The following is a 26171-nucleotide window of genomic DNA, read 5'->3' on the forward strand; positions in this document are numbered from 1 at the left end:
TAGCAAACTGAATAAAAAATAGAATGTGTACTATGAGTTTTTTTTTTTTTTTTTTCTTTTTGTTGGCAAGCAGAGTTGAAGTGAAATGTGTTTAAAAACGCTGGGGCGTTGAGACGCTTGTATTAAATGCATATAGACTTCTTTTCTCTGCTCGACTTCTCATCTCCGAATACAATCTGGCAGCATGTCGGTTGGGTGTGGCTTTTCTTTTCTGTTGATTCAGGAATTCCAGGGTGAGGCCAAACCTGTAAGAGCAATATTGAGAAATTACTAAATATCGTGTAATTAGCCGTGTAATTAATAGTGTGTGATTAGCCGTGTAATTTAATTATCTATCTATCTATCTATCTATCTATCTATCTATCTATCTATCTATCTATCTATCTATCTATCTATCTATCTATCTATCTATCTCAGTATTATAGAGAAGTGCAGTAGATCAGAGCTGCATCACACACAGGATCTCATACAGTCAGAATGAACGTCACTAAAGCAAGAAACCCAATGAACACAATTCAACACGTCTCATTTCACTGGAGCCACAACTGCACCTCCACATACATCATCTCCAGCAGGAGCATCGATATTCACCTCCTCACACACACACACACACACACACACACACACACACACACACCTCCACATACATCATCTCCAGCAAGAGCATTGATATGACCCAGTGCATTTTTGTGCATTTATTCAGTGCATTACTGTTTTCCTGAGGATTTGAAATGAAGACAAAATGTGTTTTTGTGCAGGAAAGAAAAGTATAAACTGTTCAGTTTTTACTGTTTTGGTGACTTTTCCTCAAAATGTCCATCTTTTCTTGAAAAACCTGTCTTGTAAGTGTCTCAGCGACCAAATCAATTTCTTCTCCTCTGTCAGTCTTGTGGAATAAATTAACAGCTATTAAATCCAAATAAATACGTATTTGAGATTGTGCAGTTTGCTACTTTGACCATCCAATCAAAAGACATGAAAATGCTGACGTTATTGGACGCCTGCTAGATGGCCTCTGAAGTCAGCAACTCGCAATCTGATTGGCTAAAGTGACAGCATCAAGCAAACATGGATTTTTTGCTAGCAGGCACCTGCAGTGTTGATTCTGAAAGGTTTAGGGCAACTACGTTTAATTATTGGGAATAATTGTATACATATTCGTGGACAAAAATATATAAAATCGTAAATCATTGATTCTGATAGAGTTTAGGCCAGCTGAATGCGTGTGTGTGTGTGTGTGTGTTTATATATATATATATATATATATATATATATATATATATATATATATATATAAACACACACACACATATATATATATATATATATATATATATATATATATATATATATATAAAACCTCCATTTAAAAGCACCTGAGCTCCTGCTCCTTAACACACATCCTGAACACTGACATGGAGCAGGAGGTCCATCTGCATCATCACTTATCGTTCTAGATAAGGGCGTCTGCCATATGCCGCAAATGTGAAAGTTTTGCGACCTTTTTTTTGGCACATGTGACATCTATTTATCCGGCTCTCATACGTCAGCTATGCTTTTGTGCACGTGACCGCAGCTCCGCTATCTTTTTGGATAGCCCTCTATCGTTTCCACTGAAGAAGACTAAGAGGTTCTCTTAGTCCTGCCCACTTATGTTGACTGACCGTTACTTTGCCCAATAGACACTATGCTACTCGAGTGTATTAGCCAATCCCGGCGCCGGGGGCGGGGCTTATCATCCTACAGGGAAGTGAAGTAGGATGTCACGTAGCTGATTTCATTTACATTGCCAGGATCATCTACGGCTTCAGGTAACGTGTTCTAGTAAACAGTAACTTCGATTTAATTTGTACAGAAGTGTTCTTATTTGACTTTGTGTGTGTGAGTATTTAATTAGATGTTCTGATTTGTCTGGACGCTTGCTAGCATGTTAGCGAATATTTATTAATAATAATAATAATAGTATTTTTTATTATACTCAAAGTAGCACAACATAAATTACAATTCATTTAGTTGTAAGGGTGTGTAAACTTTTGCACACAGCTGTACCCACATGCTTTATTTATAAGAAATTGATGAGTGCTTCATAACGCTATAATACGCCGTGATGATGATGATGATGATGATGATGATCAGGCGCATGTTAGTGTGATGAAGATGATGAAGATGGAGCTCCTGGTCCATGTCAGTGTTCAGGATGTGTGTTTAAGGAGCAGGAGCTCAGGTTCTGATGCTCCTTGAGGGATTCAATTTTATACTGTAGATGTGAGGAATGTGACATTTCCTGCTGCACCTGTCGAGAAGATGATTAACTCGACCTGTTTCTGGATCTCAGGGTTTCTTTAGCAGACTGCACCTTCTTGAACACCGCGGATCAGCAGACGTGAGAAGTTTCCTGTGTGCTGCTGAATCAGAGAAGAGAAGCAGATGTTTCTCCACAGGGCTTGTTTACGTCTCCAACGTGTCTTCTCACACACTCGCTCCCTCTGAGACGCAGACATGAAAGCGTATCACATCGCAACCAATCTCACGTGGAGGACCAAGTATCTGCTCCTGCTGGTTCTCTGCGCATGTGTGATCGTATGGATCAAGTCCCACGCCAAGACCTCTGGGCCGGTCCTGGTCCCGACCTCGGCCGAGGAGCACATCCTGAAGAACAGGAAGGAGGCGCAGATCGACATGGAGATGGATATGGAGCAGCAGGATGAAGTGGACGAGGAGCAAATTCACGAAAAAAACCTATGCCCAGAAACGTCACCTCTGCTCCGTGAGATTTATTATTGTTTTTTTCTTTTGTTTGAGTTCAGGAGGCTTATTCAGGATACTTCACCTAGATTTTATTAATTCTTTAGGTATTTAAACCTTATTAATTATTTAAACTGTACAGGAAAGTATTACTTTATTTAGTATGCTATTCTTTAAAAAATCTATCTATCTATCTATCTATCTATCTATCTATCTATCTATCTATCTATCTAAGTAATTAATATTTTATATGTTTATATAGTAGAGGCTGACTGATGGTGGATTTTACTGATAAACAGGTGGTCTATTTTTTATCCAATTGCTTTTAAAAAAAAAAAACATGTAAAGTATAACTTTATAAAAAAAAAATGAAAATGTGCTAAAATAAATATACATGAATTATATTAATAAATATTAAGGAAAATAAGACGTATTCAAACTGACACAAAAATCAACACTTCAATTAAATAAAAACAGTTCCATCCAAAATAAATATACACTAAAAATGAATGACATGTGATGTCAGTAGTTTGCCTCTAGAGGGCGCTTGTACTGTATAATGCAACCCGGAAAAACTACCAGGATGGATTTTTGCGAATAGTTCCAGAAATGATTGGTGCAGATTAATCGGCCGACCTCTATTATGGAGGCAGGAACAGAACGTGTCTGTTTAAAATATTTTTATATAAAATATTTTTTAGAGTTTGTTTAATATTATAAAAATTAATATTCATCATATATAATGATAACTGTATATATTGTATATATTTCTAAATAATGGATATTGGAAAGTTTATTAGCAAAAATAAAACTTTATATTGTTATATTGGTCATGTAATCATGATGGTCATGACGTGGTGATGGTCGTACAAGTGTGTAATCGCGGTGTTTGTGACGTTGTGTAAATGTGTGAATCCCGGAGCACAGTTTATTCCACTTTTTGGGACACAGCAGAGTTTTTCCATCTCGGTGTTGAATCTCACGTCTCCTCCCGAGGGCATGAAAGTGTTTAGATATCACACTCCTGTGTGTTGAGCTGCAAATGCACACACTGACTCACTGTTTGCTTACATCCTGGTGTGTGTGCGCATGTGTGTGTGTGTGTGTGTGTGTGTGTGTGTGTGTGTGTGTGTGTGTGTTTTCTGATTGGCTTCTGAGGTGTTTGACTTTGTAAATATTTGTTTCCTGCTGTTTGATCTTTTCCTTTTAACTTTTGATTCGGAGAGATAGATGAAAGAGAGATGGACAGAAAGAGATGGGGGAAGAGACTGATGGAAAGGGATGGACATGGAAAAGGGAAAAAAAATAAGATGAGTAAACAGATTGCAAGGGATGGAGGGACGATGGATTGAGAAAAATAGAGAATACTGGAAAGGGGTGGAGAAAGGTGCACAGGCTGATAGATAGATAGATAGATAGATAGATAGATAGATAGATAGATAGATAGATAGATGGATAAAATGAATGGAGGAGAAATGCAGAAAAAAAGATGGATAGAAATAAGGAGACCGAGTGAAAGGGGGATATACTGGTAAAGAAAGAGACAGATGAAACCCTGAGGGAGAGACATGGACAGATCGAGATAAAGAGACAGACAGATTAAAAGAAAGTGAATATTACTGACATATGGAACTGAGGGAAAGGAATGAGTGAAAAAAGGACAGACAAGGATGAAGAGGCAGAAATAGATTGATGAAGAGAAAGAGGCGAGAATGATGGATAGATAAGAATTCAGAGAAGGAAGGAAGTTGGACAAAGAGATTGAGAGTTGATGGGGATGAAAGGAAAGAAGAGCATCTGTTGATGGTAAGATGATTGAGAGTGATGGATGGATGGATGGATCGACAGAAAGATCGATGGACCGACTGGCAATAAGTGAATAAATAAATACGACATCAAGCGAGTAGGAACAAATTAATGATCAGAGGAAAAAAGGAAATGATGAAGGGTGTGTGTGTGTGTGTGTGTGTGTGTGTGTGTGTGTGTGTGTGTGTGTGTGTGTGATCATCACAGACGGAGCGATGAGATTGGCGTTTGAGCCGTTTTTGACTCTGGGCCAGGTGGAGATGGAGAACAGAGGTGTGATGGAGGGACAGTATAAGCCGGGCGAGTGTAAAGCGAGGCAAAGCGTAGCCGTACTCATCCCTCACCGAAACCGAGAGAAACACCTGCTGTACCTGCTGAAACACCTCCACCCCTTTCTGCAGCGCCAGCAGCTCCACTACGCCATTTACATCATCCACCAGGTCAGCGCACACACACACACACACACACACACACACACACACACACACACACACGTGTTTCCTGATGATTGCTATATGAGAGTGAACGCGCGTGTCACCACTTTTTAATATTTTTTCAATTTAAATAAATTTGCATAATGCATATTTATAACCGTCCACATTTAAAATTTTTATATTGGAAGAAACACAAACTTTTGCACTCGTCAGAATATTATTTTTGTTTCACTCTCCCAGGCAGGCGATGCGATCTTTAACAGGGCGAAGTTGTTGAACGTCGGTTATCTGGAGGCTCTGAAGGACTACAGCTGGGATTGTTTTATCTTCCACGACGTGGATCTCGTCCCGGAAAACGATCGCAATTTGTACACGTGTGCACAGCAACCCAAACACTTAGTGGTGGGACGAAACTCCACTGGGTACAAGTACGTAACACACACACACACACACACACACACACACACACACACACACACACACGCTGTACATACTGTAGGTGGTCTAAGGCTGCAGTTTCACTAGACTTCATTCATGCATAATTTATTCGTAGACCAGCTGTGAATGTGGTAGCGACAGGAAATGACATCACTCACCACCGTCACCCCCCCTGTTCGTGTACGCAGCGACATCACTGCAAATCAGGCAGCTTTCAAAGCCGTGTTGTATAAAACGGCTTCTTCCCATCTCAGGGTTTCGACATTATCTTCTTCTGTCAGTTCTCACCTGGTATGAACAGATACGAGTTCACCGGAACAGATTTGCATTCCGACTTCTCGATAAAACGCGGCGTGATTGTGCTAGCTCATAGCCCTGTAAAGGAGGTTCCTGGGGTGCAGTCAGCATTCACATTTATCTTAAAGGTGTTCAGTAGGGTTTAGAGCTCTATAGCAGAAGATCTTCCTCTCCAACCCATGGAACAGGTTTGGGTCTCCTAGTTGAAGTGAAGAGAACATTTCATGATACTTACATGATACTAGGGATCCAAAAAGGTCTCCGAGTGAACAAACACTATTCACTCAGTGGGTTAAAACAATCTGATGAGGTGTGTGTGTGTGTGTGTGTGTGTGTGTGTGTGTGTGTGTGTGTGTGTGTGTGTGTGTGTGTGTGTTTACGCAGACTGAGATATAAAGGTTATTTCGGGGGCGTGAGCGCGATGACCAAGGAGCAGTTCTCCAAAGTGAACGGATTTCCAAACACCTACTGGGGCTGGGGAGGGGAAGATGACGACCTGCGTATACGGTAACACACACACACACACACACACACACACGAATCAGTTCTCATGACACATGCACTTGTTTATTCCAGAGTGCAGTATTGTGGCTTTTCTTCCTCTAATCACAGTGGAGAATGACCCTGATGCAGTGCATTATGGGATATTTTTGTAGCTATAATTGTTCCAGATTGAGGTATATTTTGTAACAGAAAATTCACCCCTGAAGTGATGTTTGTTGTTCAGGGTTCAGCTGCAGGGGATGAAGATCATCCGGCCGCCTGCTGATGTCGCGCGTTACACCATGGTGTTCCACAAGAGAGACACCGGCAATGAGGTCAATAAGGACAGGTGAGGAATGTGTGTGTTTTTTCTTTTTCTTCTTCAGGTAGCGAACGAGACACACTTTCTTTAGAGGTGAAAATATATATTCCCTTTCTGCACACTGGGGTGCCAAAACATTTGCATTTTAAAATATCTATCATAAAAGGAAGATATAAACATGTGACCTCACCATCATATCTCTCTCTCTCTCTCTCTCTCTCTGTGTGTCTGTCTGTCTCTGTCTGTCTCCCCTAACTCTCTCTCTCTCTCTCTCTTTCCCCCCCTGCCTGCCTGTCTTCCCCAACTCTCTCTCTCTTTCTCTCTCTGTGATTTGTGTCTGTCTGTCTGTCTCTCTCTCTGTCTGTGACCTCACCATCTCTCTCTCTCTCTCTCTCTCTCTGTCGCTCTCTCTCTCTCTCTCTCTCTCTCTCTCTCTCTCTCTCTCTCTCTCTCTCTCTCTGTGTCTGTCTGTCTCTGTCTGTCTTCCCCAACTCTCTCTCTCTTTCTCTGTTGCTCTCTCTCTCTCTGTGTGTCTGTCTGTCTCTGTCTGTGACCTCACCATCATCTCTCACTGTCTCTTTTTCTCTCTCGCTCTCTCTCTGTCTGTCTGTCTGTCTGTCTGTCTGTCTCCCTGTCTCCCCTAACTCTCTCTCTGTCTGTCTGTCTGCCTGTCTCCCCAACTTTCTCTCTCTCTGTCTCTTTCTGTTGCTCTCTCTCACTCTCTCTCTGTGTCTGTCTGTCTCCCCCAACTCTCTCTCTGTCTGTCTGTCTGTCTCCCCCAACTCTCTCTCTGTCTGTCTGCCTCTCTCTCTCTCTGTCTGTCTGTCTGTCTCCCCTAACTCTCTCTCTGTCTGTCTGTCTCTCTCTCTCTCTCTCTCTCTCTCTCTCTTTTCTGTGTATGAGCCGTCGCTCTATTAGAATGAGAGTACTAATATAAACCTGGTGTTCGTGTCGTGAAAAACGTGTGCAGAATCAGTACACTCTTTATGAACCAATCAGTTTGAGAGTTTCTCGGTTCCTCCTGACTCTGTTTCCCACAGGATGCGTTTGCTGGGTCGGACGCCTCAGACATGGAGGCAAGACGGTCTGAACTCGTGTGCGTATAAAACTCTGTCGGTGGAGCGCCACACGCTGTACGTTAACGTCACGGTGGATATCGGAACGCCGCCGACACTGAGACGGTCCTGAGGTGAACATTCACTTCACGCTGGTGAAGAGGCCTTTTTACAAAAGTTTTGGCACCATGAAAGTGATCGCACACATGCCTAGTATCCAGTTAACCGGTTCCTGGTCCCTCCAGTGATAGGAACCGATAGTATTTGAGGAACAGGCGTGTACCGTGTTCCCCTGTGTTCCACAATAATCTGTAATCTGGATTATTGCTGCAGTTCGAACCAAATGATTTTTTTTTGTCACACTGATGTTTCAGTTCCTAATCAAACGCTTGATCCTACATACCATGTGCTTCTTTATCGGTTTTATCTCCGAGTGTTGATTCATTACCGATGCAGATTTTATTACATTTATATGAATAATATAATTAATATAATATTTTAGTATAGATTTTATACAAATGTCATTTTTTTTTGCATAGTTCTAAAAATAGCAATTCTTCACGTCAACTGCACAAGAGCACAGTGACTCGTTCGTGGGTGCCAAAAGTTTTGCACAAGACCGAGAGATGGGTGAAGGAGCGTCTCTGGGATGGTTTTTGACACAGGGTTCTGTTTAAAAAGGGGGCACAGGAGCACCACGGCTCAGCAGATCATCTCGAGAGCAAATGAAGCTCCGCCCCCTGATCACCTGACTTCTCTTAGAGGAACATAAAAAACTGCCTGGAAACGGTTCCTGGTTTTCTGTGCTGGAACTGTGCGTTAAATCCCGAGAGTTCCTGAAAAAGTTCCTGATTTAGAAACAGGCCTAATACCAGGAGGTGATACAGTACCGCTGGTCGGATCACACACACACACACGCACACACACACACACACACACACACTTGTGTATAACTACAGAAACTGTCTGGATTCCCACTACAGCATGTTCTTCCTCGAGTTCTGCTCTGAACTTTGCCTGAACTTATCCAGAAACACTAAATAAATGCTGAAGAGCATCTGATTGGCTGATGATGTCCATCAGGTGGTATTTTGTCAGGATTGTTATTGTGAATATTGTCAACGTGCTCATGTGTGTAAACACTGCAGTGTTGTTGAAGAGTACTTGGTCTCTGCTGATCGCTGTTACAAGGTGGAATCAAAAAGTTTTTGAGACTGGTTTTGTAACACACCAGCAGATGGCAGCACGCGGCAGCTCGCAGAGTCACAGGGAGCACCGACCTTCATAAGTCAGTGTGATAAAAGACGTCATCCTGTGAACATCTGGAGCTGTGCGACTGGTGTAGTTCTGCCCACGTGACCCCTAACACCCCTCCCGCCCCCTCTTCACCGATCTGATGAAATCACAAGACCTCAATTCTGCACACCAGATTTGACACGGTTGCTGAGCGAATCCCAGAAGACGCTCCAGACGCTTTGAAAAGAAGACTCACGTTCCAGAACACCACTGGGTGGCGCTGTGCTGCTGTGCACGGGGACTATTTTGAAGGCGATCTTGTGAATAAAGTACTCCGAGCGAATCTCCACACTTTTTCATACCACCTGGTATAATCTGTATCTTTCTTTAATCTGTTTATTTTTTATGAAATAATAAGCGGAGTGTGAAATGTGCAGCAGAGGGTCTCGGAGCTCTGCGTTCTGGGGACAAGAACCGACACTATTATATTTATTTCATATAAACATCTTGCGTCCCCACAAACCTGGTTCTGTCATCAGATCAGCCGGTCTTCAGTAATATTCTGATCTACAGCGATCACATCCCGAGATTCTCTAAAGGAGAAAACAATGAGATTTCAAAGCCTTATTGTTTTTTTACTGCAGGATTTTATTGCTTTTATTTCCTCAGAATGTATCAAATGAAGCCAAATTTACATTTCAATATGATTTAGTTTCATCACATTTTACTGTTTGATAATCACTTTAAAATACACGTTTTTTTTCTTTCCTTCTTGCTGATTATTTGCTTTTTTTTTTTTTGGTTGGTGTTTTATAAACAGAAAAACAGCTGTGAGTTTTTTGTGCTTGAGAGGCTTCAGGAAAGCAAATAAATCATTTCTTTAAACAAGAATGAAAGTCTGATGGTTTTCTTTCTTTTCTTTATTTTTTCTCTTCCTCTTCTTTGTGATTTGTGTTAAACTATGGATAGTATAATTATTTAATTTTATTTAATTATATATCCGAATTTAGATCAAACCTACAGTGTGATTCTTTTAAATAATCATTATGAATTTTTTTTTAATTATTATTCTTCATTTTCACTTACAGGCGTAATTTAAAAATTAGTTTTCACTCATTAATACACTTATTTTATAATATATATATTTTTATTTTATTTATTCAAACTTTAAAATGCTCATTGTGTATTTTATAATATAATAAATATATAACATTGTTTTTTATCTAATTAATTAATTTAATACCAAGATAAAACTTTATTGTAAAATCTGTTAAAAAAAAGTCTTAATTGAAACATTTAGTTTAGAAATGTAAATAATTTTATATTATAATAATATTAATAAATAATTACCACCATATTGAACGCAAACGAGCTAAAATTTATTTCATTTAGTAAAAAATAATAATCATAATTATTTATTATTATTATTTATTATTATTATAACAGTATTTTTTGTATTATTTGTGTAATTACGGTGTATCTCCAGCAGGTGCCACTCACACCGATTTTTCTTTAGAATCAGCAATAGCGGCCCTTGTCCTTCGGCGCCCTCTAGCGGTACAGAGTTGTTAACGCGTTTACATCAGAAACATCCTCTATAAGATTGACCGAATCCTGAACTCTTAAGTGTAGTAAAGTTTTATTACAGTTTATTACACTCTTTTATCATTTCAGAGTCTCCACGAGTTAAAACTAGAGGGTGTATCATAACCACATTGAAACACAGAATTAAAGCTTTGGACTGATTTTTAAAATGAATAAATTCACTTAAATCATTACTGATGTGAAAAAGTTTCTTGGGTATTATAATCATCTCGCACACTTCACCTGTGCAGATGTGAAAGCACTCGTGCTGCAGCGGATGCCAGGCTGCTTATTTCTCCTTTTTCTGATCATTTCTTCTTGAAAACTGGATTCTGAATTGTTTTTATGTATGTATGTATGTATGTATGTATGTATTTATTTTGTTTGTTTGTTTGTTTGTTTGTTTATTTGAATTGTACAATCTAATAGTCTACATTCCAGTTCAGCATGTTATATTTAAATGTGTTTTCTTCAAACACATTTAAAATTACACTTATTCCACATTTAGTTTCATTTTGCTGTTATGATGAGCTCCACTCTTCTGGGAAGATACTTGTGGAGATTCATTCAGCTCATTTCAGTGTTAGTAAAGTCATGTAGTGATGGAGGTGAGAAGGTGAGAAGGTTAGGAGGCCTGGGTTCAGTGCAGTCAGTGTTCACATTCATCCCCGAGGTGTTCAGGAGTGTTGGAGCTCGATAATAGAAATGAAACCCTGCTGAATAACTGATCTATAAACTCTCCTGAACTTTAGGAGTAATAAGAAGGTGATCTCTCTGTAAAGGTGAGCGAGACCTTCACAAACACTTTTATCACGCTGTCTGTCTCTCCGTCCAGAGCAAATGCCTGCCTGATGTTCCTGAATCGTTCCTTTGTTGAGTCGAGCTTGTCATGTGACCTGTGACCTTTGGCACATATCACGAGGTCTGGACGTGGAGACGGACGCTCGGTGAGGGAACTCACTTCTCATCTCACGCTCTGTAAACACTGCTGTGTTTTTACTCCTGTGTGAAAGAGACCTTTCTGTGTGTGTGTGTGTGTGTGTGTGTGTGTGTGTGTGTGTGTGTGTGTGTGTGTGTGTGTGTGTGGGGGGGGGCCACAGATGTCTAATGTTCACTTAAAACACTAATCAGTTGCTAATGGAAGTGATTTATCTAAAACGTGTTTTAATCGGAGACGTGTTTTTATTTGAGACGTGTTTTTATCTAAAACGTGTTTTTATTTAAAACGTGTTTTTATCGGAGATGTGTTTTTATTTGAGACGTGTTTTTATTTAAAAGTTTTTAAATTTGAGACGTGTTTTTATCTGGGACGTGTTTTTATTTGAGACGTGTTTTTATCTGGGACGTGTTTTTATTTGAGACGTGTTTTTATCGGAGACGTGTTTATTATTTAATGCATCACAACACACTTTAGAGCACTAATCCCGCCCATAGCTGCTAATACCTGTTCATAACTGATTATAATTGTTCATAACTGGCATAACGGCTGTAACTCTTCATAATTCATTATAACTGCTCACAACCAAAAATAACTGCTAATAACTGATTATAATTGCTTATAAATGATTATAACTGTTAATAACTGAATTAAACTGATTATATCTGCCCATTCCTGCTTGTAACTAATTATTATAGGATTATAACTGCTTATAACTCATTGTTACTGCTCATAACTGCTATAATAATTATTCATATCTGCCCAGAACTGCCGATACAGATCAGTGTGAAGAAGCGGGAAATGAGCTTGTGTATGTTTGACGTGATGAGATCATCCTCCTTCCTGCTGTGAGCAACAGCCGCTCATTGTTCGCTCGCAGCACTGAGAGAAAACGCGAACCCTCGGTGTGTCTGAGCGAAGCTCCGCCCCCTGGCCTTTGGATTGTAAATATGATGTTGCTGAAGTTCCTTTCAGGTTTTTTATAATTAACTGAGTGCAGCATAAACATCATGTTCTATGTGTAGTCAGTTGGACAGAGCGAGTTCTGTAGCGCCCCCTACAGCATTACTGGATTTTTATTTAAAACTTCAACATTTAAACATGTTAACTCCGACATCTGATCACTCGGACGTGAAGTCAGACTTTCTCACCAAACTGTTCCATAGCGTCATTTCATCAGCAAGAACACCAAATAATAACTTCTCTGTTCCCCTTTCTCTCTCTCACTCTCTCTTTCTCTCTCCTCTCTTTCTCAAGATTCAAAGTCAGCTTTCTTGGCATGATTGGCAACACACAGAACACAGAGTTACATACAGAACACAGAGTTACACACAGAACACAGAGTTACACACAGAACACAGAGTTACACAGAACACAGAGCTACACACAGAACACAGAGCTACACACAGAACACAGAGTTACACACAGAACACAGAGTTACACACAGAACACAGAGTTACACACAGAACACAGAGTTACACACAACACAGAGCTACACACAGAACACAGAGTTACATACAGAACACAGAGCAACACACAGAACACAGAGTTACATACAGAACACAGAGCTACACACAGAACACAGAGCTACACACAGAACACAGAGCTACACAGAACACAGAGTTACACACAGAACACAGAGTTACACACAGAACACAGAGTTACACACAGAACACAGAGTTACACACAGAACACAGAGCTACATACAGAACACAGAGTTACACACACAGAACACAGAGTTACATACAGAACACAGAGCAACACACAGAACACAGAGCTACACACAGAACACAGAGTTACACACAGACCACAGAGCTACACACAGAACACAGAGTTACACAGAACACAGAGTTACATACAGAACACAGAGCTACACACAGAACACAGAGCTACACACAGAACACAGAGTTACACACAGAACACAGAGTTACACAGAACACAGAGCTACACACAGAACACAGAGCTACACACAGAACACAGAGTTACACACAGAACACAGAGCTACACACAGAACACAGAGCTACACACAGAACACAGAGCTACACACAGAACACAGAGCTACACAGAACACAGAGTTACACACAGAACACAGAGCTACACACAGAACACAGAGTTACACACAGAACACAGAGCTACACACAGAACACAGAGTTACACACAGAACACAGAGTTAAGGACTAAAGTACGTGTCTTCACCACATAAAGTGACAACTGAGTGCAGATGGCGCAGTCAAAAGACAGTGCAAACAGACAACACAAGACAGTGTAGGACAAATACACAAAACACACAAGAGCGCCACCAGTAAACCTGCTGTATAAAGTCTTATATACAATGTGCTAAAGAGAAAGGTGTATTTGTAAAGTTTCACATATCCCAGGTTTTCAGGAAACCGGGGTCAGAGCTCAGGGTCAGCCAGGGTCCAGCACAGAGGGAGCAGACAGGGTCAGGTGCATTGCTGAGGGGCTCAACAGTGGCAGCTTGGTGGTGCTGGAACTTCAGACCTTATGATCAATAACCCAGCGCTTTAACCACTGGACCACCACTGGACCGCCACTGCCCTGTGGAGTGGAACCTTATCCTCATCCTCAACACCGTAAGTCCATCCAATCCATTGTGTGGTATTCTTTTCATCTGTTTCTTTCTGTCCCTATGTCCCCTATCCATTAATCTCTTCTCTTTCTCTCTCTCTCTCTCTCTCTCTCTCTCTCTCTCTCTCTCTCTCTCTCTTTCTCTCTCTCTTTCTCTCTTTCTTACACTCAGTCTGTATCTCTCAATTTGTCTCCCAGTTTCTCTGTCTATCTTTGTCTCTCGTTCAGTCTCTCTATCTCTCTTTATTTATCTCTCTTAGTCAATGTTTTTCTTTCTTGCTTGCTTCCATTTTGCCTTACTTTGTCTTCCCCTCTGTGCCTTTCTTTCTTTCTTTCTTTCTTTCTTTCTTTCTTTCTTTCTTTCTTTCTTTCTTTCTTTCTTTCTTTCTGCTACAAAATCAGTACACACTGAACAGTCAGTTTTTAATAATTTGTTAAAGATCGCCATTTCCACAGATATTCAGGATAAAATAATCCCAGTCTGTCTCTTTTGATTTGAAGTTGAAGTGTTCACGTGATGATAAATTTGTAAAACGTTAATATTCGGCTCTAAAACACAGATTTCTATTTTTCTACTGTGATATTACTCGGTTTCCCCCGGGACAGGATGCTTGCCTCGGAATTGGGTGTGATTTAGTATTATTGGATCAGACGTGTTTATCCACGATGCCTGAAGTTCTGTTCCAACTTTGACATATAGAGAAGATAAATCAGTTCCTCATATGTTTGTGTTCAGGAGATGTGTGATCATGTCCCATTTATATGATTAGTGTGTGATCCTGAGCATTTTTAACATTTTGAACATTTAGCATTTTGTGTGTGTGTGTGTGTGTGTGTGTGTGTGTGTGTGTGTGTGTGCTGCTGTCATGTCATTGTCCGTTTAGTCTTTAGAAGCTGTGCATTAGTAAATGTCAGAGTTATGAGTGAAAGGAAGGAGACTAACAGGAACCATGTGTGCTTCTGCCATCTGTCTCTCTCTCTCTCTCTCTCTCTCTCTCTCTCTCTCTCTCTCTCTCTCTCTCTCTCTCTCTCTGTCTCTCACACACCCCCCTCTATCCACACTTCCCTTCTCTCCCCTGTCTGTCTGTTTTTGTTTTCCCAAACAAAGAGCCCTGTACAGGAAATTGTGGACTCTGGGAGCGTTCAGGAAGGCAGAGAACAGATTTCCTGTTCAGACCCTACCTCAAAAAAAAAAAAGAAGGAGGAAAAAAGGAAAAACCTTTAATGGAGCAGGAGAACGAGGTGGACGAGAAAGCAGAGAGGAGAGACGAGATGAGAGAGGGAGGGTCAGTAACGTGTTAAGCCGAGTAGAAAAGGCTGTAATTTTTCTCCCCTCCCTTCAGCAGGGAAAAAAAGGAGGAAGAAAAAAAGTTTGAAGCCTCGTGTATTCGAGCAGTGAAACATGGACAAGCTGAGAAGGACGGAGACGAGCCGGAGGAGTGAAATCCAGAAGGTCCAGCTGAAAAGAAAGTTTTAAAGAGGAAAGAGAGAGAGAGAAAGGAGGAGGACGAGGGTCAGGAGGGGTTGAGGAGTGAAAAAAAAACGCCTACAGGAAACCGACTCACAGAGTCTCAGAGTCACTTTTTCACTCCGCTTTTGTGTCTCTCAGCCCAAACAGAAGAGAGAAAAAAACGTCCGATGTGGGGAGTGACGTCATCCTGGTGCCGCTGAGCTCCAGAATTCCTCTCCCACTCCGAAACTCTGGACTCTCGGTCACCATGTGAGCCCGATGTGACTTTTCTTTCCGTTCCAGAATCTTTTTCTTTCCTTTCTTTTTTTTTTTTCCTCGGCTTTGTATTTTCTCTCGTCTCCTGCGTTTGTTTCTTTCTCGATCTGGATAAAACCTTGAGCTCCTGATGAAGAATAAAGCTGCCAAGCAGAAGTCTAAGAGGAAAGGAAGTGAAAATGCGTTCGGCTGTGACCTGAGCGAGCACCTCCAGACCTCAGGACATGACGGTACAACTTTTATTTTCTCTCCAACTTTATTTGATTTCAATTATTTCTCAAGTCTTGTTCTGAAAGAAACCACACACACACACACACACACACACACACACACACACATCCTGCTTGTTCTCTTTCTCCCCTGCTTCCTCTGTGATAATGATGATGATGATGATGATGATGATGGTGATTTCTGGGAATTTCTTCCAGACTTCCTCCAGGATTACATTAAACCCTATTAATCAAATTAAAGAGCATCATATAATAAAATATTTTGATTCTATGTCAATTCTTAAAATAAACAGCACAAAAAAATAATTTTTGCTTGTTTTGGAGCTACATAGAGGAACTAAAGCAGCTTGTAGAGAAGAAAAAAACTTTCCTCTCACTTGGGTTGAGTCAGTTGGAACATTAGGGCATCTAAACGAGAGCTTCATGTTATTTTAGACATTTCTGACTTCCTGTGTCTACACACACACACACACACACACACACATACACAAGATTCCTGCTCAGGCTCCCTAAGGAGAGTGAAAAATAAACAAAAAAAGCAAATTTGTGGAGGAGGAAGAGGCAGAGGAGGAGTCGAGCAGTTAGACGGAGAGACAGAGACGGAGTGGTGGAGTGGGTTTAAAATTTTTTTGTTCCATGTCCTGCACCCTGATTGTCTTTTATTCTGGTTATTGGCTATTTGTGGCATCTCGGTGCGGGCAACGCCCTCGTCCCCTCCCTTCAGCTCTGTGCTGCATGTGCTGCCTTCCCTGCCCCGCTGAATTGTGGGATGCCGGCGTAATTGCAGGAAAAGATGAGTGTCAGAGCTGCTATTTCTCTCTGATCTCAGATCAGATCTCTGTAATGGTTTGGTGTTTGTGTAAAATCAGGCGAGAGGCAGCGAGCTGACCTGAGATCAGTGCGAAAACCGGCGTGGTCGTGATTGTGGTTGAGATTGAGACATTTTTTTGTTTGAGATCCTGTTTGCCCCTGAACCCCCCCAAACACACACACACACACACACACACACACACACACACACACACACACACACTTTTTTCATATTGGCAGCCTCTCAGGATTGTTTTTTTTCCAGCACTCAAAAATGTGCCAAAAAATAACGCTGTTTTTTTTTTTGTTTTTGTACAGTAAATACAGTTATAATCTCGAGTTCTGTCTCACGCTCAGGACAAACTTAACATCACTGAGTGTGTGTGTGTGTGTGTGTGTGTGTGTGTGTGTGTGTGTGTGTGTGTGTTCACGGGTCTGGTCATGTGACCTTTCTGTCAACTAATAACTTTTTACTGCTTTATACATGATAATTACCTTCATATTACTGAGTTATAACATTGTAATGTAGTGCAGTTTCATTTTTTTTTTTTTTTTATAAATCTTTCTTTCTGTCCCTTTGTCTGTCTATCTATCTATCTATCTATCTATCTATCTATCTATCTATCTATCTATCTATCTATCTATCCCCCCTCTCTCTGTGGGGGGTCCTCATGTGTGTATGCTGTGGTTTGGATGATTCAGTAACAGGACACTGTCTCACTGTGTTACAGAAACACACCATCTTTATTTCACAATTACATTTCCTCATTTTACACATTATTTTTTACAGTTACAGAACTGTGTGCACTGGTGTGTGTGTACTGGTGTGTGTGCACTGGTGTGTGTGTGTGTACTGGTGTGTGTGTGTGTGTGTGTGTGTGTACTGGTGTGTGTGCACTGGTGTGTGTGTGTGTACTGGTGTGTGTGCACTGGTGTGTGTGTGTCTACTGGTGTGTGTGTGTGTGTGTACTGGTGTGTGTACTGGTGTGTGTGTGCACTGGTGTGTATGCTGGTGTGTGTGTTTATTGATGTGTGTTTATTAATGTGTATATTGTGTGAGTAAACTGGTGTGTGTGTGTTTATTGGTGTGAGTATACTGGTGTGTGTGTTTATTGGTGTTTTATATTGGTGTGAGTATACTGGTGAGTATACTGGTGTGTGTGTGTTTATTGGTGTGAGTATACTGGTGAGTATACTGGTGTGTGTGTTTATTGGTGTGAGTATATTGGTGTGAGTATACTGGTGTGTGTGTTTATTGGTGTGTATATTGGTGTGAGTATACTGGTGTGTGTGTTTATTGGTGTGTGTATATTGGTGTGAGTATACTGGTGTGTGTGTTTATTGGTGTGTGTATATTGGTGTGAGTATACTGGTGTGTGTATATTGTGTGAGTATACTGGTGTGTGTGTTTATTGGTGTGTATATTGGTGTAGTATACTGGTGTGTGTGTACTAGTGTGTGTTTATTGGTGTCTGTATATTGGTGTGAGTATACTGGTGTGTATGCTGGTGTGTGTTTATTGATGTGTGTTTATTAATGTGTATATTGGTGTGAGTAAACTGGTGTGTGTGTTTATTGGTGTGTGTATATTGATGTGCGTGTTTATTGGTGAGTATACTGGTGAGTATACTGGTGTGTGTGTGTGTTTATTGGTGTGTATATTGGTGTGAGTATACTGGTGTGTGTGTTTATTGGTGTGTGTATATTGATGTGCGTGTTTATTGGTGTGAGTATACTGGTGAGTATACTGGTGTGTGTGTGTTTATTGTGTGTGTGTATATTGGTGTGAGTATACTGGTGTGTGTGTTTATTGGTGTGTATATTGTGTGAGTATACTGGTGTGTACTGGTGTGAGTACTGGTGTGTATGCTGGTGTGTGTATATTGGTGTATGTATATTGGTGTGAGTAAACTGGTGTGTGTGTTTATTGGTGTGAGTATACTGGTGAGTATACTGGTGTGTGTGTTTATTGGTGTAAATATTGGTGAGTAAATTGGTGTGTGTGTGTATTGGTGTGTGTATATTGGTGTGAGTATACTGGTGTGTGTTTACTGGTGTGAGTATACTGGTGTGTATATTGGTGTGTATATTGGTGTGTGTATATTGTGTGTATATTGGTGTGAGTATACTGGTGTGTGTTTATTGTGTGAGTATACTGGTGTGTGTGTTTATTGGTGTGTATATTGGTGTGAGTATACTGGTGAGTATACTGTGTGTACTGGTGTGTGTACTGTGTGTATGCTGGTGTGTGTATATTGGTGTATGTATATTGGTGTGAGTAAACTGGTGTGTGTTTATTGGTGTGAGTATACTGGTGAGTATACTGGTGTGTGTGTTTATTGGTGTGTAAATATTGGTGTGAGTAAATTGGTGTGTGTGTGTATTGGTGTGTATATATTGGTGTGAGTATACAGGGTGTGTGTTTACTGGTGTGAGTATACTGGTGTGTGTGTATTGATGTGTATATTGGTGTGTATATTGGTGTGTGTATATTACTGTGAATAAACTGCTGTGTGTATATGTGTGTGTGTGTGTATATTGGTGTGAGTATACTGGTGTGTGTGTGTTTATTGGTGTGAGTATACTGTGTGTGTGTTTATTGGTGTCTGTATATTGGTGTGAGTATACTGTGTGTGTTTATTGGTGTGTGTATATTGGTGTGAGTATACTGGTGAGTATACTGGTGTGTGTACTGGTGTGTGTACTGGTGTATGCTGGTGTATGCTGGTGTGTGTATATTGGTGTATGTATATTGGTGTGAGTAAACTGGTGTGTGTTTATTGGTGTGAGTATACTGGTGAGTATACTGGTCTGTGTGTTTATTGGTGTGTAAATATTGGTGTGAGTAAATTGGTGTGTGTGTATTGATGTGTGTATATTGGTGAGTATACTGGTGTGTGTTTATTGGTGTGAGTATACTGGGAGTATACTGGTGTGTATATTGGTGTATGTATATTGGTGTGAGTATACTGGTGTGTGTATATTGGTGTGTATATTGGTGTGTGTATATCGGTGTGTGTGTATATTGGTGTGAGTATACTGGTGTGTGTGTTTATTGGTGCGTGTGTGTATATTGGCGTGAGTATACCGGTGTGTGTGTTTATTGGTGTGTCTGTACTATATTTGTACTTCTACTGCACTGGAACCTTCTGACGCCAAGTCAAATTCCTTGTGTGTGTAAGCATACTTGGTTATAAAGCTATTTCTGATTCTGATTCTGGTGTGTGTATATTGGTGTGAGTATACTGGTGTGTATGCTGGTGTGTGTATATTGGTGTAAGTATACTGGTGTGTGTACTGGTGTGGATCCTGGTGTGTGTATATTGGTGTAAGTATACTGGTGGGTGTGTTTACTGGTGTGTGCGTATATTTCTGTGTGTAAATTGATGTGTGTACTGGTGTGTGTACTGTGTGTGTACTGGTGTGGATGCTAGTGTGTTTATTGGTGTGAGTATACTGGTGTGTGTATATTGGTGTAAGTATACTGGTGTGTATGCTTGTGTGTGTATACTGGTGTGTATATACTGGTGTGTATACTTGTGTGTGTGTATACTGGTGTGTATACTGGTGTGTATACTGGTGTGTATATACTGGTGTGTCTACTAGTGTGTATATTGGAGTGTGTATATTGGTGTGAGTATACTGGTGTGTGTGTTAATCGGTGTGAGTATACTGGTGTGTGTACTGGTGTGTATATTGGTGTGTGTATATTACTGTGAATAAACTGCTGTGTGTATATGTGTGTGTGTGTGTGTGTGTGTGTGTGTGTGTGTGTGTATACTGATAATGATGGTTGACATAACACTCCTATGTAAAGCTATAGACGTTCTAGCTCTTGCTAATTTCATGTCATGGCTTATAATATTGTCTGTAATAGCTGTCAGTGCTAATGCACAGTAATAGCAACGTTATGCATCATTTTTAATGGAGTCTCCGTGGACTCTGATGTTTGTGGATAATATTGTGATTTGTGGTGAGAGTAGGAGTAAGAGTGCAGGCAAGGTGGAGTGGGTGGAGAAGAGTGATAGCAGGAGTGATTTGTGATAGTAGAATATCTGTGAGAGTGAAAGGGAAAGTTTATAGGACTGTGGTGAGACCTGAGATGTTGTATGGTTTAGAGACAGTGGCATCGAGTAAAAGACAGGAGGTGGAGCTGGAGGTAGCAGAGCTGAAGATGTTGAGGTTTTCGTTATGAGTGACGACGATGGACAGCATTAGCAATGAGTTTATTAGAGGGACAGCGCATGTAGGATGTTTTGGAGACAAGGTGAGGGAGGTGAGATTGAGATGGTTTGGACATGTGCAGAGGAGGGACATGGGGTATATCAGTAGGAGAATGCTGAGGATGGAGACAAAAGAAAGGAGGAAAAGAGGAAGACCAAGGAGAAGGTTTATGGATGTGGTGAGGGAAGACATGCATGTAGTTTGTTTGAAAGAGGCAGATGTAGAGGACAGGGGGGTATTTAGACCCCAATAGAAAAAAGAAGAAGAAGAAGAAGAAGAAGAAGAAGATGTATCATTTTTAAACCTAAATGACAGAAAATTGTCTCCATGTGATTCAAATCCAGGCTTCATGACGTTCTAATATTCAGTCTAAAATGTCTCATAACTACCATATCTCACTTGACTTGGATGTTATATCAACCTGAAGTGAAAATGGATCTTTATAACACTAGACTTGCTTAAATTTGTCATGAAGGTTTCGTGTAGCCTAGTAAAATTTGTATTTATTATTACGCATGCGCATGTACAATACACAAATACATCCATGTTCTGTGGATTTTAGGCTAAATAAAGGTAAATTGCTATAACGAGTGCAAATGACCATTTTTAAGTTTCACTTTTGTAACAGCTGAAATTCCTGTGATTGGGTTAATGGACAAAATTTTAATTTTATTGCTAGCGATTGATAGCTATCTGAAAGCTATGCATGCAGACACGTTTATAAGATCCGACTCTGATCTGTAAAATCCTATAAAAATTTGTGCACATTTACTGCCTACAACAATATTTTCAACAAACAAATTAAACAAAATACCTGTTTTTTTTTTCACTGACACTTATTTTGCAGCATGATGAAGCCAGATTAAAGGTCAATGCCATCATACAAACCATCACATGTATAATATCCTTTTAAATAGGAGTAAAGCCGAGATCTAGCTGCAGTAGACTGTGTTTCAGTGTGAAACATGCTCGAGTTTTTACTGTCACCTTTGTGTCTTTAATCCTTGTGTTTTAGTTCCCTGCTTTTATTTCAGGACACATTTCTGATTTCTTTTTCCTTTACTGTGGAGGAAACTGATCAGTAATGAAGGTTCTGTATGAAGCATCTGTAGGTTAGCAGCACAAGTCTTCATTCTCAAGTTTGTTTTTAGCTCCAGAATGAAATATTTACATGCATCATTTTTCCAAATAAAATCTAATAACTAGAAGAAAATAAAAACACACACTTTGCTATTTTACACATTATGGCCTATATTTTCATCCAAAAACACAACCTTTTGCTGATGTACTGCAATTTTCTTTGGATGTAAGCATGAATTCTTTCTTGTTTTTCCACCTTTGCATATTAAACACTGGTTAGTACAAAGTATTGACTTTTCCTCCTCCTGAGGCTGGTCATAGTGCTGACTTAATGAAAACACACACACACACACACACACACACACACACACATACATACATACATACATATATATATATATATATAAGCTTTATGTAGACAGTGTGTATTCTTTATATAGACCGTATGTGGGCTGTATGTAGACTTAGTGTAGGCTTTACTGTATGCAGACTCAATGTAGGTTTTATGTAGACTTAGTGTAGACTTTATGAAGACTTACTGTAGGCTTTATGTAGACAGTGTGTAGACTTTATCTAGACTGTATGTGGGCTGTATTTAGACTGTAGACATTATATAGACTGTGTGTAGGCTGTATGTAGACTGTGTGTAGGCTTTATGTAGACTTTATGTAGACCTTGTGTAGGCTTTATGCAGACTCAGTGTAAACTTTATGCAATTCATTGTAGACTTTAGACAGTGTAGACTTTAGACTTGGTGTAGACATTATGCAGACTCAGTGTAGATTCAGTGTAGACTTTATATAGATAAACTGTGCACTTTATATAGACTGTGTGTGAGTGTGTAGGAGTATTGCAGTATGTAGGTGTGTATAGTAAAGGTGTATAAGTGTGTGTAGAAGTGTGTCAAAGTGTGTGGAAGTGTATATGCATGTGTAGGAGTGTGTAGAAGTGTAGGAGTGTGCAGTAATGTGTAGTATTGTATAACCATGTTTAGGTGTGTAGAAGCATGTATAGGAGTGTATAAGCATGTGCAGGAGTGTATATGTGTATAAAGGGGTGTGTAGGACTGTGTAGGAGTGTAAAAGTGTTATATAATTGTAAACGTGTGTAGGAGTGTATGAGTATGTATAGGAGTGTGTAGGAGGGTATAAGTGTGTGTGTATGAGTGTGTAGGAGTGTATAAGTGTGTGTGTATGAGTGTGTAGAAGTGTATAAGTGTGTGTGGGAGTGCGCAGGAGTGTATGATTGTGTGTGGAAGTGTATAAGGGTGTGCAGGAGTTTCTAAGTATGTCTTGGAGTGTATAGGTGGGTATAAGTGTGTAGGAGTGTATGTGTGTGAAGAAGTGCATAAGTGTATTTAGGGAGGTATAGGTTAGTACGAGTGTATAAGTGTGTGCTGGAGCGTGTAGAAGTGTACGAGTGTGTGTAGGACGCCAGTAAGAGCCCGATGGCATTTTTCCAAACTCACTATTGTTTGAGAGGAAGCGTCACCGGTAAGAGCAGCACCAAGACCTCTGGGTGTGTCGACCTTCCTCTGAAACAAACAAACCATTCTGAACTTCCTGCTCTGACCTTCTGCAGCACCAACAGCACAAAGACATACTGTTACACTAGACAACTCACACACACACACACACACTGTTACACTTCACAACCTCCCAACACACTGTCATACACACGCTACTACACTACACAACCCCTCCCCCACACACACACACACTGTAACACTTCACAACCCACACACACTGTTACCACACACACTATTACACTTCACAGCCCCACACACTGTTACACACACACTATTACACTACACAACCCACACACACTATTACACTACACAACCCACACACACACACACACACACACACACACACACACACACACACACACACACACACACACACACACACACACAGTTACACTTCACCCCCCACACACACACACTGTTACACACACACACACACACACACACACACACACACACACACACACACACACACACACACACACACTGTCATATCTACACAACCCACAAATACCCACTGTTACACCAATCCCTTTACACACACACACCGTCACATCTACACAACCCACAAATCAACTCTATTACAATAATCCCCCTCACATACACACTGTCACGCTACACAACCCACAAATACCCACTGTTATACTACACAACCCACAAATACCTACTATGACATAATCCACAGATACCCACAGCAAACTACACAAACCACAAACACATGCATTTTCAATTACAAAAGCCACAAAGACACATTATATTACAGCTACATAATATAAAAAACACACTCACACTGATAATGACAACATAAGTAATTACACAATGAAGAAATTATTGCTCCCATACAATAATGTCCATTATTTTAATAAATTAATATCCCATTAATATATACAATTTGTGGCAAAAGGTATTGGGACACCCGACTTTTCCAGCCATATGTGATTCACTCCACAAACTGTTCATACTAATTTAAAAAAATATACCTGTATAAAATGTCTTTGGCTGCAGGAGCAGGAAATTTTCCTTTCACTTGAACTTGGAGACCCAAACCTGTTCCAGCATGACAATGCTCCTGTGCCAAAGCCAGCTCCATGAACATCTTTACATGAACATCTTTACATGAACATCTTTACATGAACATCTTTACATGGGTTGGAGAGTGAAAGATAAACTGCTATAGAAATAATAGTTGTAGACCATATTGAAAACCTCTGGGATGAATGTGAACGATGACCCCAGGCCTCCTCACCTCACCTCACCTACATCAGTACCTGACTTTACTAACTTTACTAACACCCTTGCAGTTGAATGAAATCTCCACAAATCTTCACATAATCTAGTGGAACATCTTCCCTGGAGAGTGGAGTTTGACCGTACAGTGTATTTTACAATAAAAATACTGAGACGTCCTGAAAACTGCACTCTGTTCCCAAACACATGCTTTAGCAGGGAATCAATATTTTAATAGTTTTGCTGATGCCAACTTTTTTTTTGTCCAATCCTCGCTTGTGTGTGCACATGCACGTGTGTGTGTGTGTGTGTGTGTGTGTGTGTGTGTGTGTGTATACTGAAAGCAGCTGCTTTATTTCTCCCAGCACTCCATTTTAATACCAATACAAAACTTTACGGAGTGTGTGAGAGCCTCAGAGAGACGTTTACGCTGTAATACACACAACCAGATGGGAACAAGCGATATAAAATATACACATTGTTATCGTTTTCTATTTTCTATTTTCTATTTGCAGCTCAGAAAATTTTAATATTATTGCATTTTTATTTATTTGTTTGTTTGTTTTCTACAATTTCTTTATTTCCTTATAGGAAAATAATTATAATAATAATTAAAGTGTTTTATTTTAATTCATCGGGGGGGTTTCTTTTGTATTTTACGAGTTGCATTATTCTCATTATTTACTCTTTTTTCATCAAATTCTCTCACGAAACAATTACAGTTATTTTTATATATTTATTTATAAAATTGCTTTGTTTTCTAAAATATTATTCTTTACTCACAGTCTCAGTGTTTGCTCGGATTTATTTATTTTATTTTATACATAGTAATTCTCAGTAGCTAATGAGTTATTTAAATGATGTTGAAATCGAGATTAAATAAAATCTCTGAAATGTTTAGGAAGATTCGCATAATTTCTGCTTGCATGTGTGTACGTTTTTTTTTCCCGAAACCTTTTGTACAGTGTAATTTATGGGGTTGTCGTCTCTAAATGGGACATGCCATATGTTAAATCTGATAAAAAGAAAAATAGAGAAAGAGAGAAAGAAAGAGAAAGAGAAAGAGAAGGAGGAGTATAGTGAGAAATGATTTGCCAAATAGTACCTGATGAATATTGAAATAAATGACACCTAATGATGATCACACACTTGCTGTAACTCATCTGTAAACAGGAACTTCTTCAGTTTCATCGTTCAAATACAGATAAAAAGGTTGCTGTAGCAACTGTTACTGTCTATACACTTTTATGTTTTTAACAGCTTTATACATTTGTAAAAAATAAATGTAATTTGTTACATACAGCACCACACACACACACACACACACACACACACACACACGTACACACACACACACACACACACACACACACACACACACACACACACACATAGCAAAATGTTAGTAAGAACTGCTCCATCC

General features: G+C 39.9%; 2 protein-coding genes across 4 annotated transcripts in view; both read left to right on the forward strand.

The window, feature by feature from the left end:
- Window positions 1–1661: 1661 nt before the first annotated feature.
- On the forward strand, window positions 1662–9707 carry b4galt4 (UDP-Gal:betaGlcNAc beta 1,4- galactosyltransferase, polypeptide 4). Of its 2 annotated transcripts, none has more exons than XM_046838641.1 (8): window positions 1662–1811; window positions 2336–2767; window positions 4759–4991; window positions 5226–5413; window positions 6105–6227; window positions 6448–6552; window positions 7566–7714; window positions 8120–9707. In XM_046838641.1, exons 2-7 carry the CDS (start codon window positions 2500–2502, stop codon window positions 7711–7713), a joined length of 1065 nt encoding a protein of 354 aa, XP_046694597.1. In that variant the 5' UTR covers window positions 1662–1811; window positions 2336–2499; the 3' UTR covers window position 7714; window positions 8120–9707. The 2 variants fall into 2 exon arrangements, with proteins under 2 accessions (XP_046694597.1, XP_046694598.1); XM_046838642.1 differs by having other exon boundaries at window positions 8815–9707.
- Window positions 9708–14976: 5269 nt separating this feature from the next.
- arhgap31 (Rho GTPase activating protein 31) overlaps window positions 14977–26171 on the forward strand; it is a 29098-nt gene continuing 17903 nt past the window's right edge. For both annotated transcript variants that reach the window (XR_006924312.1, XM_046838635.1), the window contains exon 1: window positions 14977–15882. Coding sequence is in view for 1 of the 2 variants with exons in the window: in XM_046838635.1 (XP_046694591.1) it covers window positions 15783–15882 (100 nt within the window). In the remaining variant the exon portion in view is untranslated. The remainder of the gene's footprint in view (window positions 15883–26171) is intronic.

The sequence above is a fragment of the Silurus meridionalis genome, chromosome 25 (assembly GCF_014805685.1).
Source record: "Silurus meridionalis isolate SWU-2019-XX chromosome 25, ASM1480568v1, whole genome shotgun sequence".
In the NCBI taxonomy this organism is placed as follows: domain Eukaryota; kingdom Metazoa; phylum Chordata; class Actinopteri; order Siluriformes; family Siluridae; genus Silurus; species Silurus meridionalis.

Bases quoted from the DNA above. Each gene is read 5' to 3' on its own strand.
- b4galt4 (XM_046838641.1), top strand. From the start codon at position 2,500: ATGAAAGCGTATCACATCGCAACCAATCTCACGTGGAGGACCAAGTAT. The intron at 2,768-4,758 runs GTGAGATTTATT...TGATCATCACAG, and splicing joins AGAAACGTCACCTCTGCTCC to ACGGAGCGATGAGATTGGCG. The intron at 6,553-7,565 runs GTGAGGAATGTG...TGTTTCCCACAG, and splicing joins AATGAGGTCAATAAGGACAG to GATGCGTTTGCTGGGTCGGA.